The sequence below is a fragment of the Ictalurus furcatus genome, chromosome 6 (genome assembly GCF_023375685.1).
Source record: "Ictalurus furcatus strain D&B chromosome 6, Billie_1.0, whole genome shotgun sequence".
Taxonomy (NCBI): Eukaryota; Metazoa; Chordata; class Actinopteri; order Siluriformes; family Ictaluridae; genus Ictalurus; species Ictalurus furcatus.
The window spans coordinates 20,125,781-20,143,040 of NC_071260.1; the positions used below are offsets into that span (position 1 = coordinate 20,125,781).

Consider the following 17,260-nt stretch of genomic DNA (forward strand, 5'->3'; position numbering starts at 1 on the left):
AAACACAAGTGTGTCCTGTAGTGTAGAGCTGCAGTTAATAGCCTGGGTCAGGCCAGTGTGGAGAGCGCTGCTTCTTTGTAGCTTAGAAAGCACAGCAATCACTTTCACCCCAAATAGACCCACATAGCTATATTGACACTGAACACACACACACACACACACACTCGTTTGCTGAACATATGTTTGGTTTTTGTTTGGCCCTGAGCTATGAATCCCATTAATGAGAGCTTCCTGGGAGGGAGGGGAGGAGGAGTGGGGGGCAGAGTGGGGGGACCAGTGTCACATAGTGATGGCTGCCAGGGGAGACGGGGGTCCATCATTAGTATGATTAGTGTGTGAAGGAAGAGAGGGGGTGGGATTGAGATTAGCAATGTGCTGGGGATTATGGGATTATCTATGATAATGTAGCACAGCTACGGCACTGCAGTGGGTGCGGGATTACTGTCAGCTCACCCCGGCACGCCTTGCTGAGATACCGTTTAATTCTGTAGGAGACCAAGCAGGTGACCACACTCATCTCTGTCACTCTCACACATGTTTGGCATGTTCTCCATCTCTCTTCTCTCTTCTATGTGCTCTTCTTTTACATTTGTTGCTTACTATGACAGTATTCCTAATTATATTCTAAAATGTTTTGATAATGGGGTGAATATTTTGAGGTCATTTAGAGTAGTAATGGCTTCATTGCAGGCAGGAAATCTGGCCTCTGGTCCCCTGGCTATGATTAAAGAGTAAGATTCTGTGGATGAAGATATCCCAGCACATCCAGCTTGTTTAATACTCTTCAACTAGCACATCATGAATATGTAGCACCATATTCATGGTGAGCTCTGAGAGTGCTCTCTCTCTCTCTCTCTCTCTCTCTCTCTCTCTCACACTCACTCCTCACTCACTCACTCACACACACACACAGAGAGAGAGAGAGAGAGAGAGAGAGAGATCAGAATTTGCAGCAGCTTCATCTTACACACACATACTGAAGTTTACAAAATTACAAATGTTTTAGGTCAGGGTCAGACACTGAACCATTGTTTTCCCTGTGTTTCACTAGATTTGTAAGTAGCGTTTTCAGGACCTTACATTACTACTGCTGGAACAAGGACCGATTTGAGTTCTAAGACTCTTAAGTTCCTGTTCCAGAGTAGGTATTGTTCTGTGAATTAGGAACTATTATGATGGCATGTGACATAATGAACATCACTAATTGGTCAAACATGAGTGTCAAAGAATGATAAGCCTATTGCCTGACATTTGTATCCACCTGTATTTAGTAAATAACCAACTATTAATAGAATTTTATATCAGATTATATCAGTGTTTGGCATCAGAAAACTGAACCTAGGCTTTTTCCCATTGCATTCAGCACTGAAAGGCTCCAATAGTATATTTTTAGTATCTGCTGAAAGGTTGCATCAACAGAAACTAATGGTACTCTGTGGTAGGTCAGTGATTATGCATTCTGTGCAACACACACAAACAAAGGCACCATTAAAAAAAAAAAAAAAAATTATAATAAAATTCGAGAATTTGAGATGATGGGGGGGCATAAAGAGCATGTGAGGGATTCACTATATTAGATCAAATTTGGTTTTAACAATGCTGTAAACATGAACTTTGATGACCTTTTTGGGCACAGAAATGATGTAATAGTTTTTACTGTCCCCACTAAGGGAATGAATTGGAAGGTGTACCCCATCCCCCCTCAAGCTTACATGGAAGAGTTCCCTGGGCTTGGGGCAGGCTGGAAGTCTCTCTAGAATAACACACAGTCAAGTAGCTTGCATACATTTTCCCAACACAGGACAACATTTTTGTGTGTGTGTGTGTGTGTTATGGCAGGAGAGACTTTGATGGGAATAGATCAGAGTGTGTCGTGTGTGTGTGTGCGCGCGTATGTATGACAGAAGCTTTAAGGAGTCCAGGGAGCATGCAGAGCCAAATGTCGGGAGCTCAGTTCTCTTCCTGCCTCTCATCCTGCTGTTGTTGCCCCTGGGGATGTACAGTACTCAAGCACATACCCTCATACTCTCTCACTCACATACACACATACAGTCAAAATCTCTCACTGACCTCACCAAATTATAAGTGCTTTAGTTCAGGGACAAAGACCCAGAACCACTTTTCCCTGTGTTTGATAGGAATGAAGTGTCTCCTCCTCTTAGATCTCTGCCCAGGTGTGTGTGTGTGTGTGTGTATATGTGTGTGTGTGTGTGTGTGTGTTTAGAGAAGTCCAACACACTCATGCATTTTGGGGGATGTCAGATGGTAGTAGAAAATTGTCTGTCCCCATACCAACTGGTAGCCAATAAAATGTGATTCAGCAAACTAAGGAACATGTTAATCTGATGCAGTTTGGGCCATTAAATATGGAATTGCAATGATGAGACTGTGGACCATTTATGAATGTCTGTCTATCTATCTATCTATCTATCTATCTATCTAAACAGGCTGTGCAGCACAACTGGACATTCAGAACTACATAATGTTTTTTGTAGCAGATTTACAGTAACTGTGACAGAATTGTGTTTTTGACTCCTCATAACTATGCAAGGAAGTGTAGCATGATATTCATGCATATTTCATGCAATGTCATTCAAATTGATAATGATATCTATGCAACAAAGAAAAACAGTTCAGCATCCTCCATATTTACTGTGCAATTTTGCCATGTGCTGGCAAACTTTTACAGTGGGTATTGTTGGTATCTCACAGCTCCAAGGACCCTGGTTTGATCCTGAACTCGGGTTACAGTCTGTATGAGGTTTGGCATGTTTACGTGGGTTTCCTCCAGGTTCTTTGGTTTCCTCCTACCTCCTTTACCAGTAGGTGGTTTGGCTATACTAAATTGCCCCCAAGTGTGATTGAGTGTGGAGTGGCGTCCCAAACAGGGTATATTCCCACCTTGTACTCAATGTTCCAGGATTAGACTTCAGATCCACCATGATCCTAACTAGGTAAAGGGATTACTGAAGATGAATAAATGAAAAAATGAATTGTCAGAACCATCATAAAGTTTCCATAGTTGTCATAGTCCTTGCAGTATGATGGAAACACAAATCAAAAGCTCATCCTTCAACTTGTCCTCAAAAGGTTTGCTGAATTTCTGTTGCACTGCATGTTTTTGAACTGAGAGAGTACTCAACACAAAAAAGGATCCCTCTGCATTAGCTAGGTTCCTGCAGAGAGGACTTTTTTTCCTGAGAAAAACACACTCACACGTACGGTATGTGCACGTCGCTCTTCCTGAGTGTCACTCTGGGTTGCAGTAGTCATGTCCTCCTGCTGGGAATGTAAACACAGGGCTGATCAGCCCAGTGTCACTGCACGTAAACCACCTGATCTCCACTACACATCCACACTTCTTCCCTAATCCCATATATTAATACCTTATTAAGGCTGTACCCCATGAGATGCATAAATACTCACACACAGACAAACCCTGAGCGCTGTCAGAGATATGATCAGAGCCTTCACTTTCCTTCAACACTCTTTCTCTCTAGTAAACAGGATCAGGCTTTATGGGTTATGAAAGCTGAGCTCCTTATGTTAACATGCTTTTTGAAGATTATGCCGGTGGTAAACATGCATGTCAAGAGTGAGACGGCGATAAGAGTGACAAGGGCAATTACGGTGAAGAGAGGGGGGCAGAGAGGAAACTAACCTGCTCTTCTGAAGTGTGTACTGAGAAAGCTGATAAGAAAACGAATGCTCGCTGCTCATTATATTCATATATATATATATATATATATATATATATATATATATATATATATATATATATATAGGAAAGAGATTTACAGGTATATTTTATGCTTGTTGTAATTTTTACCTCCCAGAAAAGCAGAAGTGGAGTTTGTGAATTAGACTGATTTGTGGACAGGCTTGCTGGAAAACAGACCTCAGAATGTAATGTAAATTAAATATATAATTTAAGTCTGGATCAGACATTAGATAACCCTGCATCCGAATTATTAAAGGTGCAATATAATCAAATCAAGTCAACTCAAATAATTTAATTCGATGTGATGTATTATATGCTATTCTAGTGATGTAACACAAGTAATGTCTTTTATTGCTTTGGATTTGTGAAAGGGATCTGCATGGTTCTGTTCTCTGCTTTGAGTTGTGCTTGATAAAATTCAGCTCCAGGATCCCAACCTGTCTGACTTCAAACCAGTGTTACTCAACAGAGTTTATTGTTCATGCATCAGTCATCGGTCTTGATTCTTCTATACTTCTACAGCATTCAACACAGTTAACAATATCCTGCTGTCTATTCTCACCAGACTTGAACTGGACATGGCATTGATTACTTTTGTACCTGGGGAGATTCTACATCTGCTTCCTGTAGAATTTCTGTTGGTGTCCCTCAAGGCTCAGTGCTTGTGCCTCTTCTCTTTTCCCTCTAAACCCATTCTACTGGTTATGGTGATCTTCACATAGCTTCTTCTACCACAGTTATACTGATCACATCAAGTAGTCTTTTTCTACTTACTCTTCAATATACAAATTGCTAATCACTTTAACATTGTTCCTAATAGTCTAGGAGCTAGCTAACCCATGTGACTGATGTGAAGGTACATACACATGCAAACACCACTGGAGTTCTCTAAAAGAGAGACCGTTATGAACATACCCTGATAGTACAGGGGTATATAAATAAAATAATATTTCCAGAGATTTTGTGATTCATGATTCCAGCCTTGTTCTTTACATGAAATCAACGGACTGTATATGTCCATATATTAAAAAAAGTTGTGTTAGCAGGTTTTGTTGCTACAGTGGATGAAGTCTCATCATAGCTCGCTCCTTCATCTTTAGGACACATCTGGAACTCATTCTGACAGCCTTCTGACAGCTGATACACCCACTTTGTGTTCTACAGGCATAACTCCCTCCCTCTCCCTCTCTTTCTCTCCATCACTTTCTTTCTCTCTCTTTCTCACACTTGCCTCTTTGTGTTACTCTCTTGCTCTCCAGTGTACCTGTCTTCATCAGCTGTCTTGAATATCTAATACCTAGTGTATTCCTGATCTTTAAACCAGACAATTCATCAGGCAGGCATGCAACAAGAAATCTCAATTTGCTAGTGGGAATATGGCAGAAAAGTTGGCTGTAACTTTCTTCATCCTTTTAATGTCAGTATGATTAGTTAACTTGATGTATTTGTGCTACAGCACAGACTGTCTTAAAGTTAACATTTAAGATATGAGTAATTATTCTGTACTGCATTGTCGATAGAGACATTCTGTTTTTATTATGGTCTTTGTGCTGGGTTTTCTTAAATAGCATTGCCACCAAGTTAAATTTCTTTTGTCATGCCCCCTTTTGTGTTAACTGACAATATGATGTAAAGATTGGGTGGGTCAAGCGTAGAAAAATGTGCTCCAATAGAGCACTGTCTGAAACCCCCACAAACCACATTCCAAAATCTAGTGGAAAGCCTTCTCAGAAGAGTGGAGGCTGTTATTGCAGCAAAGGGTGACCAATTCCATATCATTACCCATGGTTCAGAACAGGATGTTCAACATGCACATAGGGCTGTGATGAGCGGGTGTCCGCATACTTTTGGCCATATAGTGTACATGTGTCTTTTCCACTTGCGTGTACAAGTGTACGGAGGGGGGGAAAAAACCTTCTTATATGTAGTACATATCCCAAGGAAATGGTGGTGTCCAAACTTATTCACAAGTAGCTGGTGATTCCACTTGTTTTATCAGCTGATCTTGGTCTTCATTCTACTATTTGGTGGGTGTCCTATGTGGCTGAAATAGGACACACACCCAGACCTCTTTGTAGTACAGCCTTGGAATTGATTCATCAGTGATTGAATTGTTCACTCTTCCCATTTCACCATTTCCATTTTTCTCTCCTCTTTGAGCAGTAGAGTCAATTAAGCACATCATGGTCTTAATTAAGCACATCATGGTCATATCAGCATGTGGCTCCTGCCTAAAATTCTTGCTCTTTTAGCACATTCATGGTTCTGGTCTCTCCAGAGGTAATTACAATACTATGAGCATTCCCTGTGGAAATCTTCCTACCCTCAGTAGAACACATGGGAATTAATAGTGTGTGTGTCAATAAAGGCCATAAATCACTGAAAAACGAGGCACAAACATTAGCTGATGCCAATTTCACATTAGTTGGGGTGTGTTTACTAAAAAGCACAGGGTCTGGAGCGTGTGTGTGCATGTGCATCCTCCGTGTGTGTGTGTGTCTCTGTGTGTGTCTGTGTGTGCGCACGGGTCCTCTGCAGAGTCTGATTATGTTTGTAGGGTGTGTGTGTGCCACAGAGAACAGTCTCTGGTCTGGTCTGCACATGCTTCATTTAGAGATCAAAGCCATGTGCTGATGAGTTATCCTTATAGACCGTGATGCCTTTTCAAGCTTTAGCATCTGAGTAAATAAAAACCCAGCAGTGTACTCTAGCCCTTAATGTATCAGGTGATCGCAGCATGTGATAACAGGACAGAATCAATAGTCATCCCTTGTTTGCATCCTAAAACCACTTTTAGTATCTCTTTTATGTAAGTTTCTGGGGAGCCTTTGACTTCCAAGGGATTTAAGAGGTTGTATTTAAGAGATGTTTCAAGAACCATCTCATGAAAGCCGCTTTGGATTATGAAAGCTTCACCTGTCTTTAAAAAGAATTCTCAGCTTTTTTAAATGTTGAGATATAAACATTTATTATATTCTAGGTTGCTGCTTAAACTACAAAAATAACCATCAATAGTTTATTAAGCTTATTGCTCATATTTTTTCCTTCTTTCTGTTTAAGATTAATCAATAGTGTATTAATAAATGATTGTTGGGGATCTGTGCTGCCCTCTGTCAGTTATTTCTGCCTCTCTCTCTCTCTCTCTCTCTCTCTCTCTCTCCCTCCCCCTCCCCCTCACCCAGTGCTGTTTTGATCCTGCTCATTTTTATGTTTTTCATCTTTATACTGATCATTTTATTGCATTGTAACTGGAAGCAGTGTATTTACACACATTTGTATTTACGTAAGTTTCTACAATTAGTTTAGTTTTTTTTTTGTTTTTGTTTTTTTTTAACAAATAAGTATTTATCGGTATATTTATTATTGGTAATTTATTTAGCTACTTATATTTGTCTTGGGTAACTGATCCACATAAAATCAGGTTACTGTGTGCGTGTGTGTGTGTGAGCAAATCCATTACAGTGTATCACCATACCACAACACTTTTTTTCCTCCCCTTATCCCTCCCTCCTGCTCCTCCTCTTTTCCCATTCTGACTTTCAGTCTCTCTGCCCTCCAGCCAATGATGTCCTCTTTTAACATCCACTTGTCCTTTAACTTAGTAGTGCACAATACAGACATGCATCCATGTTTAAGTGTGTCATCTTAACCGAGATGTCACACTCCAGTTGTTTCCCAAGTAAAACTGTAAAGTCCTATAGAGAAAAAGCTCACTGTTTGTATTAAGAAAGTGCAGTTATAGCATGCAACATTGTCTTAATATAGAGAACGTTTTGAAAAAGCTAAGCGGAAAATCTTTTTTTTTTTTTTTTGCCTTCCACACTTTTTCCAGGCAGTGAAGGTTAGAATTTAGAAGGTAGATGATCTGCATTTCAAGGTGTTTTTGCTGTCTGATTGTTTCATGTAGCGTGTGTATAGTAATCAATATCATATGATCATTACAAGGGAACATTCAGATCTTTGCTGTGGGAAAAATGAATGAGCGAAATCTGCACTGAATGAAATATTCAAAGACTTGTTTGTAATATCTAAGGATATTTAAAGCTTTCAAAACCTAAAATACTCTTCTAATATTCACTGCTGTTTATTTAAGTGGGGTGTGTGTGTGTGTGTGTGTGTGTGTGTAAGACCATGTTTTCATGTTTTTAATAACTTCAAGTCTACAGCTAAGTGATTATTAATTAATTAAAATGATTCTCAAATTTATTTGAACTTCTCGCTTAAAAACTTTTGAAGCAGTACCACTGAAAGAGTTTTTGCGCTTATGCATAAGTCACTGCCTTAATTACAGGCAGGACAGCCATGAACTGAGGAACATCACTGAGCATGAAACATGAATAAAATCCATACAAGGGGAAAGTGTGCTGGGGGGAAAAATGCAGAGGTAGAGAAAAATATCTCCTAGCTTTGGAGTACAACCCAAATTCTGCAAAAGTTGTGACAGTAGGGAAAATGCAAATAAAAACAAAGAGGAGTGATTTGTAAATGTACTTTGACTTATACGTATAAGAAGGTTTAAAGACAAGGTATTTGAAGTTTTACTTAATCGACTGCATAGTTTTTTGAAGATAAACGTTTATTTTGAAATTGATGCATGCAACACATTCCATAAAAGTTGGGACGGGGCAATTTAGGACTAATAGCGATGTGACAAGTTGAAATAAGGTGGTGATGTGAAACAGGTGAGGCAATCGTCTAATCATAGTATATAAGGAGCCTCCAAAAAAATGATTAGTCCTTCAAAAGCAAAGATGGGTCGAGGATCACCAATCTGCCAACAGATGTGTCGGTGAATCATCCAACACTTTGAGAACAACATTCCCCAAAGACAAATCGATAGGATTTTGGTCATTTCACCTTCTACAGTGCACAATATAATTAAAAGATTCGAGGAATCCGGTCAAATCTCAGTGTGTAAAGGGCAAGGCCAAAAACCACTTCTGAATGTGCGTGATCTCCGATCCCTCAGACATCACTGTCTTAAAAACCATCATGAGTCTGTAATGGATGTCCTGACATGGGCTCGGGAATACTCTGGTAAACCTTTCAGTCAACACCATTCGCCGCTGCATCCACAGATGCAAGTTAAGGCTTTACTATGCAAAGCAGAAGCCATACATCAACACTGTCCAGAAGCACCGCAGACTTCTCTGGGCTCGGTCTCATCTGAGATGGACAGTAGCACAGTGGAATCATGTTTTGTGGTCCGACAAGTCAACATCATTTCAAATAGTTTTTGTACAAAACAGTTGTCATGTTGTCCGGACCAATGAGGAAAAGGACCATCCAAGCTTTTATCAGCGTCAGGTCCAAAAGCCAGTATCTGTCATGGTATGGGGGTGTGTCCGTGCCCCTGGCATGGGTAACATGCACATCTGTGAGGGCATTATTAATGCAGAAAGATACGTACACATTTTGGAGCAGCATATGCTGACATCCAGAGCAGGACAACACCAAACCACATTCTGCCTAGATTACAAGCACATGGTTGTGTAAGCAGAGAGTGCGGGTGTTAGCATGGCCTGCCTGCAGTCCTGACCTGTCTCCGATAGAGAATGTGTGGCGCATTATGAAGCACAAAATAAGGCAGTGAAGGCCCTGTACAATTGCACATATGCATAGTGGACGCATGGGGAAAATTCCACTTGCTAAACTTAACCGCCTAATGTCTTCACTCAGTGCCCAAACGCTTAATTAGTGTTATTAGAAGAAAAGGTGATGTTACACAGTGGTAAACAGTCAACTGTCCCAAATTTTTTGGAGTGTGTTGCAGTCATCAGATTTGAAATGAGTGTACATTTTCAAAAAGAAATTAAATTCACTAAGTAAAACATCAGTGTGTTTTCAATATAGTACAGGATATATTGTATTTTCAAATGACCCATTATTTTGTTTGGGGTTTTTGTTTGTTTGTTTGTTTGTTTGTTTTGTATTTTCTGTACTGTCCCAACTTTTTTTGGAATTGGGGTTCTATACGCAGGATTGAGATGTGATTGTGTTTTCAAAGTTAGCACTTTGTCAAGTTCCACTGTAACTGTGAGTTATTGAGCACTGCCTTGACAGCAGGAACTGGAGCGATGATGAGCAGAAGAAGCTTGAAACTATGGCTCCAAGATAAAACAGGAACAGGCATTAAATATACATGCTGCCTTGTAAAGGTGTCCTGGATTTTAGTTTGCCGCTTTTGTGGATCAGAAATTTTAAAAGAGAAGAGAGATGAAACATGAACATGAGAGAGCAAGTTTCCCAGCTTCACTGACATGCTGTTTGATCTACAATAACTGTAAATCCACACATTTCACAATATAGACATCCTGTGATAATACATTCTACAGGTCTGAACACGTTTTTGTTAAAGTGCTCAGTGAACCTCATTAAAGCGGCTTATGGAGAGAAAATGTTTACCTTCAAGATTAGGCTCCATGGTGTATAAAAACTGCTTCTACAACTGAACAGACCAATGTGTTGGGATTTACTTGTTTTTTTTCTTCAGCAGAGTTGGAAAATGATGAAGCTCTCAGCACCACACACACTGACTGTGCGTATGTATTGTGTACTGAGCTACACTTTACCTTGCCTTAATCAATAACTGAGCACCTGTAGCCCAGTTGAGCCAGAAAAATTAAAATATTTGCAAATGTCAATCAAGAAAAAACAATGGAGCTATAAAAAAAAAAAATATTGGAAACATGCAGAAGTGTTTATACCTCAGGCACATGAGGGATCTAAATTCATCAATTTTAACAATAGTTAGTCAAGATCAGCATTCAGTTTGACCAAGGGGGTCTGTTACACAATATTACACCACAGTGCTGTTGAATCTGATTAGTTAGAAGGAATTAATTAATTTTCTGTCACAAGGTTTAGAATAATGTGCTTGTTGTAATACATTATTGTTTTTATAGTCACAGCTCATTCACAGGTGAATCCACATAATCTAAGCCTAAATAATAAATGGTGGTGTTTTTTTAAAAAACTGCTGTTATTTAACAAAGTTAAAAGCGTAATTGTTGACGTGGTGAATCTTTCTGTAAAGAGACTTTTATTTAACAGTTATGGAAGGAGTCTCCATTGTCAGGGCTTTGTAATGGACAGTATGTTCTCCGACATGGGAAAGTCTTTATGAGGCATTTGTGTTTCCTAGATTCTATGTGAAATGGCAAGCTTCTTTTTGTCTTATTTTTTGAGAGCGAGAAAAAATATAGCTGCTATAACATAAGCGATGACTGACAGGAACTGACTTGACTTATCGACGTTCCGCAAGAGTAAATATAAAAGATAAAAAGATACGAACTGCCATTCGTTAAATAATTCAAAATTGTAATAGTTGGTGAACTGCTCCAATAGAAGAGGAATTAAACACTTCTGGACCTGTTGTGATGGGAAAACACCACCCTGTCCTGTCGCTTATTATTTTTCCATAACGGCATGCCCCATAGTGTTGAATTCTTTACACTATAACTAAAATGTTCAAAACCATTTCTACACACATTTTCTGTATGAGGCCAAAATGAGGCCCTAGTGTGATTAATATTGTAGGACTCATGCTATTTCATGCTAGAAGGTTGTGTTGTCCTGAGCTATCTGTTTTGTGTGCATTAGTGTTTTAACTGGGTTTTCCAGCAGATGTATACGCTTCATACTTCGGAATGTTTGTTCAGCTTTGTGCTGTTGTGTGTGTGTGTGTGTGTGTGTGTGTGTGTGTGTGTGTGTGTGTGTGTGTGTGTGTGTGTATGCCTGTGTTGGGTTCTGAGCTCTTGTTGCGATGCTGCTTTAATGTGATTTCTGTAGGGAAGCTCGGTAGGAGGCTTGTCACTCTCGGCTGTATGTGACTGATCCTTCTGTGTGTGTTTGTGTCTCTTACAGGTCCAGCAGCAAAGTTGCTACAGCGCACCCCTCGGCGTCGAGGCCAGCAACCCAAACTACTGAACAGCCCAGAGGATAGTATTTACTACAGCCAACTCAATGTGAGTCCAAAGCCAGACTATAGCCCTTTGTCCGACTTTGTTTGCTGATGATAATAGAGTTAAATGTACCTGTGCCAGAGCCATGAGCCACACGGGCCTCCTCCTGAACCAGCAGCTCCCCCACACTCAGGCTCTGTTGTCTCCAGCATGGGCTTCTGCTCTTTATCTGTTGCTTTCATGTGAGGATGTCTGCCTTCACGGTGAATAATTGATGTGGTTTATCAAAGCCGAGCAAGATGCATGCTTCATCAGGCTCACCCCAGCTCTCTTTGATCAAAAAAATTATGCTGTGACTTCTGATATTATCAGCATCTGTTCACATTCAACGCAAAAATCACTTTGAATTAAAAATTAATGATTCTCGCTCGTTCGTTCATTTACTCGTCTTTTCTGACTCTCTCTGACTTTGTGTGTGTGTGTGTTCTCTCTACAGAGAGCTCTAGATTACCAGGGGAGCAAGAGGAAGCCCAGAAAACTTGGGTAAATAGTTGCCTTTCCTACTTTCTGCTCAGTGCCATATCTAAACAGACCAGGCCCTTTGTGGAAGTGAGGAACCAGAGACAGATTTTGTTTTCTGCTAATGTAAATTCAGATCTCAAAATAAGGCACTTTTAAATAGCTCATGCTTTTTTTTTTCTTTTTTTTTTTAATTCCAGGGAGGGCAGTGAAATTGTACATGAATGCAAATGTAATTGTGAAATATGTATATGTCTGCTCGCTCTCACTCTCTCACTCATCCTGGTTGGCACTTAAAGGATGAACATTTTACTACATTTCTCCCTGAGGAAAATAGAGTGTAAGATTTCTATGAGAGAGTGTGCTAATGTATTTTCTTGCTTTGTCTCTGTTATGTCTCTTTCTTGCCATTCCTTTACATTTAATTGTGCGTCCCGTATTTGTCTATTCTTCCCACCGTTTTATTGCATCCATTTCTTTCTTTATTTCTTCCTTCAACATATTTCACACCTCAGCCAGATCAAGCTTCTAGATGGAGAGGATGAGTATTATAAATTGTTGTTGGCGGTGGAGTCTGTCCCTGAGGAAGATTTCTCTTCTATCCCTCCTCCTCCTCCCCGCTCTGGTCCTGCTCCGGTTTCTCCGCTGAAGAGAGAAGCTCTGCTCAGCCAGAGCTAAAGAGAATAACACAGTGCTGCTGCTCAGCCTCGACCCGAGCCCCGTCCTAGTAAATAGCAGGGTAGGGTATTACACACACACACACACACACACATACACACACACATATATATATAATATGTATGTATGTATATATATTTAAATATATATATATATATATATATATATATATATATATATATATATATATATATATATATAATATGTATGTATATATATTTATACATACAATACTCACACACACATACACACACACACATACAGTACACACACACATATATATACACATACAGTACACATACACTCACACATACAGTACACATACATACAGTACAGACACACACCCAGAGACACACACACACACACACACACACACACAAAAGGAGTAAATCCGTTTTCAGTAATACATTCTGAAATTTGTCCGTCCACCTGCTGAGTGATTTAAGAATATTCAGTTCACCGTGTTGCTGAATTTATCTCTCAAATCAAGTTTTTGGGAACTATTAACCCAGCCATGATGCCAAACAGAAAATTTAAACTTGTACCAAACAAAAAAATGTACCATAGATTAACGGAGCTAATTAGATATTATATAAACAATTGACTTAATATGTAAATCAACAAACATAATCATTCACCAGACATCAGCCAAATGTGCTCAGCACAAGATATACTTTAGTACAAGTATTCATTTAATTCCATAATATTTGTCAATCGAATGCACACCAACTCACCAACAAATGTCTACATTAAGAGAAACACATCAGAGGCATCATATTTGTAGTATTTTTTTTATATGGATACACACAATGAGAGAAAAAGAACACTGTAAAGAACTCCCTTACCAGTATAATACTGGCTTTGCTCAGGAATTCAGAATAAATTATTTTATTTATTTCAAAATTAATCAGTATCATGTAGTAACTGTTTCCCTGGAGAACAAGCACTGTGGCCTAGAATATAGCAAACTAAATTCAGTATATATTCTCTCTCTCTCTACCTCTCTCTCGCGCTCCCCCCCCTCTCTCACTCTCTCGCTCTATTAATTTCAATAAATTATTCTGTATATTAATTGTCTATTTCTCTGTCTCTCTTCTTTCTAATTATTTATTAATTTCCCCACACGTTTTGCTTTGATATCCTTAACAGAGCAGATATTAAATAAATACATAATGATATTAATAACATGCTTTAAGCACATTTGACAGAAGAGTTGCTTTTTTTGGCATAGGGCATTCCGTATTCACATGGAACATCAGTGGTATTCTGTTCCCGCATAATTGAAGCTCAGCGACGTGGATGGCTTTACTACTACTCACTTGGAACCTTGACCGAAGTGGTACTAAACAAAAGTACCAGGTACTATCCACAGTGGAAGGCCCCCCAAAAGCGAGTCGAGTCGAGCCGTACTGTGCAGTGGAAAAGTTCCATATATGTGAGCCACACACTGAGGGAGTAAGGATTCTCCTCAATGAGAGGTTCCGTGTTTAGCCTGAATAAATGTGTCATTTAATACTGACTTTGCATATGGTGATATTCTATTAATTGAATCATTTATCTCATTACAGACAAAATTATAACAAAGCTTTCTTAGATTTCTAAAGCTCACTTGTTACCAATTTCCAAACAAATTGTCAAAGTCGTTCCTGTCACGGCTGAATCTAACATCGTCATATCGAGCACTACGCAGGTTCTAGAACACCATTATTTTACGTCCTTGTTAAGGTCCGTGTTCAGTGAAGAGGAAAGGCGTTTGGAATAGGGCCTGACCGTGTATTTGTACAGGGCTTCAATAATACAACATTATACCTGCGTGAAGGCGAGTGGAAGATAGCACCCACGTTAAGGTGGCACTAAACTGCAGTGGAAAAGCAAAGCAAGCTGAGTCGAGTTGAGCTGTACCGTGCAGTGGAAAAGTGGCTTTAACTTACATACTAGGCAGTGGTAACTCAGTGGTAAAGATCAGAACTACTGATCAGAAGGTTGTGAGTTCAGATCCCAGCACTGCCAAGCTGCCACTGCTGGGCTCTTGAGCAATGCCCTTAACCCTCAACTGCTCAGTTGTATAAATTAGATAAATGCAAGTTGCTCTGGATAACGGGGTCTGCCAAATGTAATAAATGTCTACTTTTCTTTGCTGATATACAGACAGACCAACAAACATACACACACATGTTTTCTTTTAAAAAGAGTATCCCGGTGTTGTAATATCTTGAACTATAATCTTGGTTCTGCAGGGACATACAGGATAGGCTTATTGAGCATACAGACAGAATCTAGAACTGGAGCAGTGAGCAGGACCTCCCATAGCAAATACAGATCATCCACATCTCCATTTCAAAGCCTCAAATAAGTGCAGGAAGTTCCACAATGCTTATTCTCTCATTTAGATCTTTGATATCCTTTTTTCATTAAATATATCTTATCATGTCAATAATGATAAAATCATTCAATTGAAACTACTTCTTCTGAGGACTGAGATAACCGGCTTCCCCTCTGTTGATCCTCTTATCCAAGAGAGACAGAGAGACAGCTCTTAAAAAGAAATAAGGCTGTTCTGATTGTGATGCAATTGCTGCTCATTTATATTTCTCATATTTATCAAGGCACCTGAACTGAGTAAATAATGTTGTGCTGGTTGAGGATGGGACAACCACTCTGTGAAAAATCTGCAGAAACATGTGAGAGTTTTTGTGGGTTTTTTTTTTTTTTTTTTTTTTAAACTGTATAGGCAAGAAGATTTGTGGCACTGTTTTTCCAATTTGCATATCATGCTTCATCTCGTTTTGTTGACACCCCAGGGCCCAGGCAAAGATTTTGATCTCTTTATAGGGTGATAGAACTGACTGTGCACTTGTGCATGTTTTGGCTCACTCTGTCTCTGTGATGCAGTTTACACTTTACAGGTGTGCCATTATACAGCCACCGAGGTATATTTCATCTGTTCACAAAAATACATATTAAAAACTTCATCCAGTTATTATTTGTTCAAAGATTATATTGCTGTATGATTTTAATGTAATGTTAATGTTTGCTGTTTGAGAGGCCACAGCCATTTTGCATAAAAAAAACTTCCTGGTTTATTTCCTAATACTATACGTTAATTTATTTAAGCAAAAAAAGAACCGGTTCAAGATCAGACCTCTTGTTCTGTGATGTCTCAGTAACAATAGTTTAATCACAACAATCCAGTGCACGTAATAATGTAGTATGTATTGTACTCGGAGTGTAGCCCTAGTTTGAATTACTGCCCAAGGTGTCCAGTTTTTTTGTTGTTGTTGTCGTCGTCCCTCAGAATCTTGAAATAATTCAAATATTCCATGTGGATTATTTTTTATCTGAGAATATTCAGACTCTCAGAAGCACTCAGGATGAAATAGGTCACTCCAAGACTCTCTTTATACTACATGGAATCTGTTAACAGAGATCTTACTCCCTAGATCATTTTGTCCCTGCTTTGGCATGGAAATCAATTTTAGAAAAAAAAAAAAAACTCCCAAGTTTTGTTGTTTCAGTGAAAACCTCTGAAGTGCAGTGCCTTGGTGGAGTTTCTCATTCACTAATTTCCTCTTGTCTCCATGTGTTCTGGCTAACCACTAACCGAACATAGGAGATAAGATTACATTGTGCAAGAAATATTTTTTAAGTCGTACCTTTCTTCTGTTTTTCTACAAATCGGCCTAACTCTTAAGCAATACGAGGTGTCTACAGACCAGTCATAGGCTTAGATCCTTCCCTAAAGTTCCACAAAGACGTAAACAACATAGGTCCTGCACCTGTTTTTGTTAATACCGTTCTATAAAAGCATGACTGCCCATTATTTTCTTCCTATTAAAGAGTCGTGTGCATCTGGAGCTGCAGACAAACTCGTTTAATGTGGTTCATGTTGCACACCACCAAAGTTATTCCTTTTTAGCTGTTTGTTCTAAACTGCATTTCTTCCCTTCTTCTCCATCGTACCAAAAGCAGTACCACCTTTTAGATATTTCAGAGCTGTAATCCTTCAGTGGAAGGCAGAAAAAAAGTATTTGTTGTCAGACAGGATATTCTGTCTCATATTAATAGTGAGGGCCGACTTCAAAGGATGAGCACAAATAGACTTGCATTGTCCTGCCTCTATATCCTTCAGAGTTCAAAGCAGGAGTTTGAATAGCAGTGTTTCTAAAGCTTCTCTTTTAGACCTGCTGAGATGTAAAGCAGGTAACCTGCTATTGACGCACATGCACACAAACACGCATGCTGATATATATGCGCAGAGTTGCTGTTAATACATTCTTTACTAAGCTTCATGCTAATACTAAGCACCGCCATCACACGCATATGATAAGACTTGACATTAAAGCTCTCACTTTGTGCAAGTTGTCCTTGCAGGCACATCCCTGCTGTCTCTAGTATTGAATAAGCAGGTAGTTTAAGATATATTTACTTTTAACCCTAT

The 17,260-nt window shown here is 39.2% G+C and overlaps 1 protein-coding gene across 1 annotated transcript in view; it reads left to right on the plus strand.

Annotated features, from left to right (window-relative positions):
* myo3b (myosin IIIB) overlaps positions 1–17,260 on the plus strand; it is an 83,571-nt gene that overhangs the window by 62,754 nt on the left and 3,557 nt on the right. Inside the window, exons 31-33 of the mRNA XM_053627894.1 lie at positions 11,588–11,688; positions 12,122–12,168; positions 12,660–12,883. Coding sequence (XP_053483869.1) covers positions 11,588–11,688; positions 12,122–12,168; positions 12,660–12,822 — 311 coding nt within the window. The 3' untranslated portion in view covers positions 12,823–12,883. The remainder of the gene's footprint in view (positions 1–11,587; positions 11,689–12,121; positions 12,169–12,659; positions 12,884–17,260) is intronic.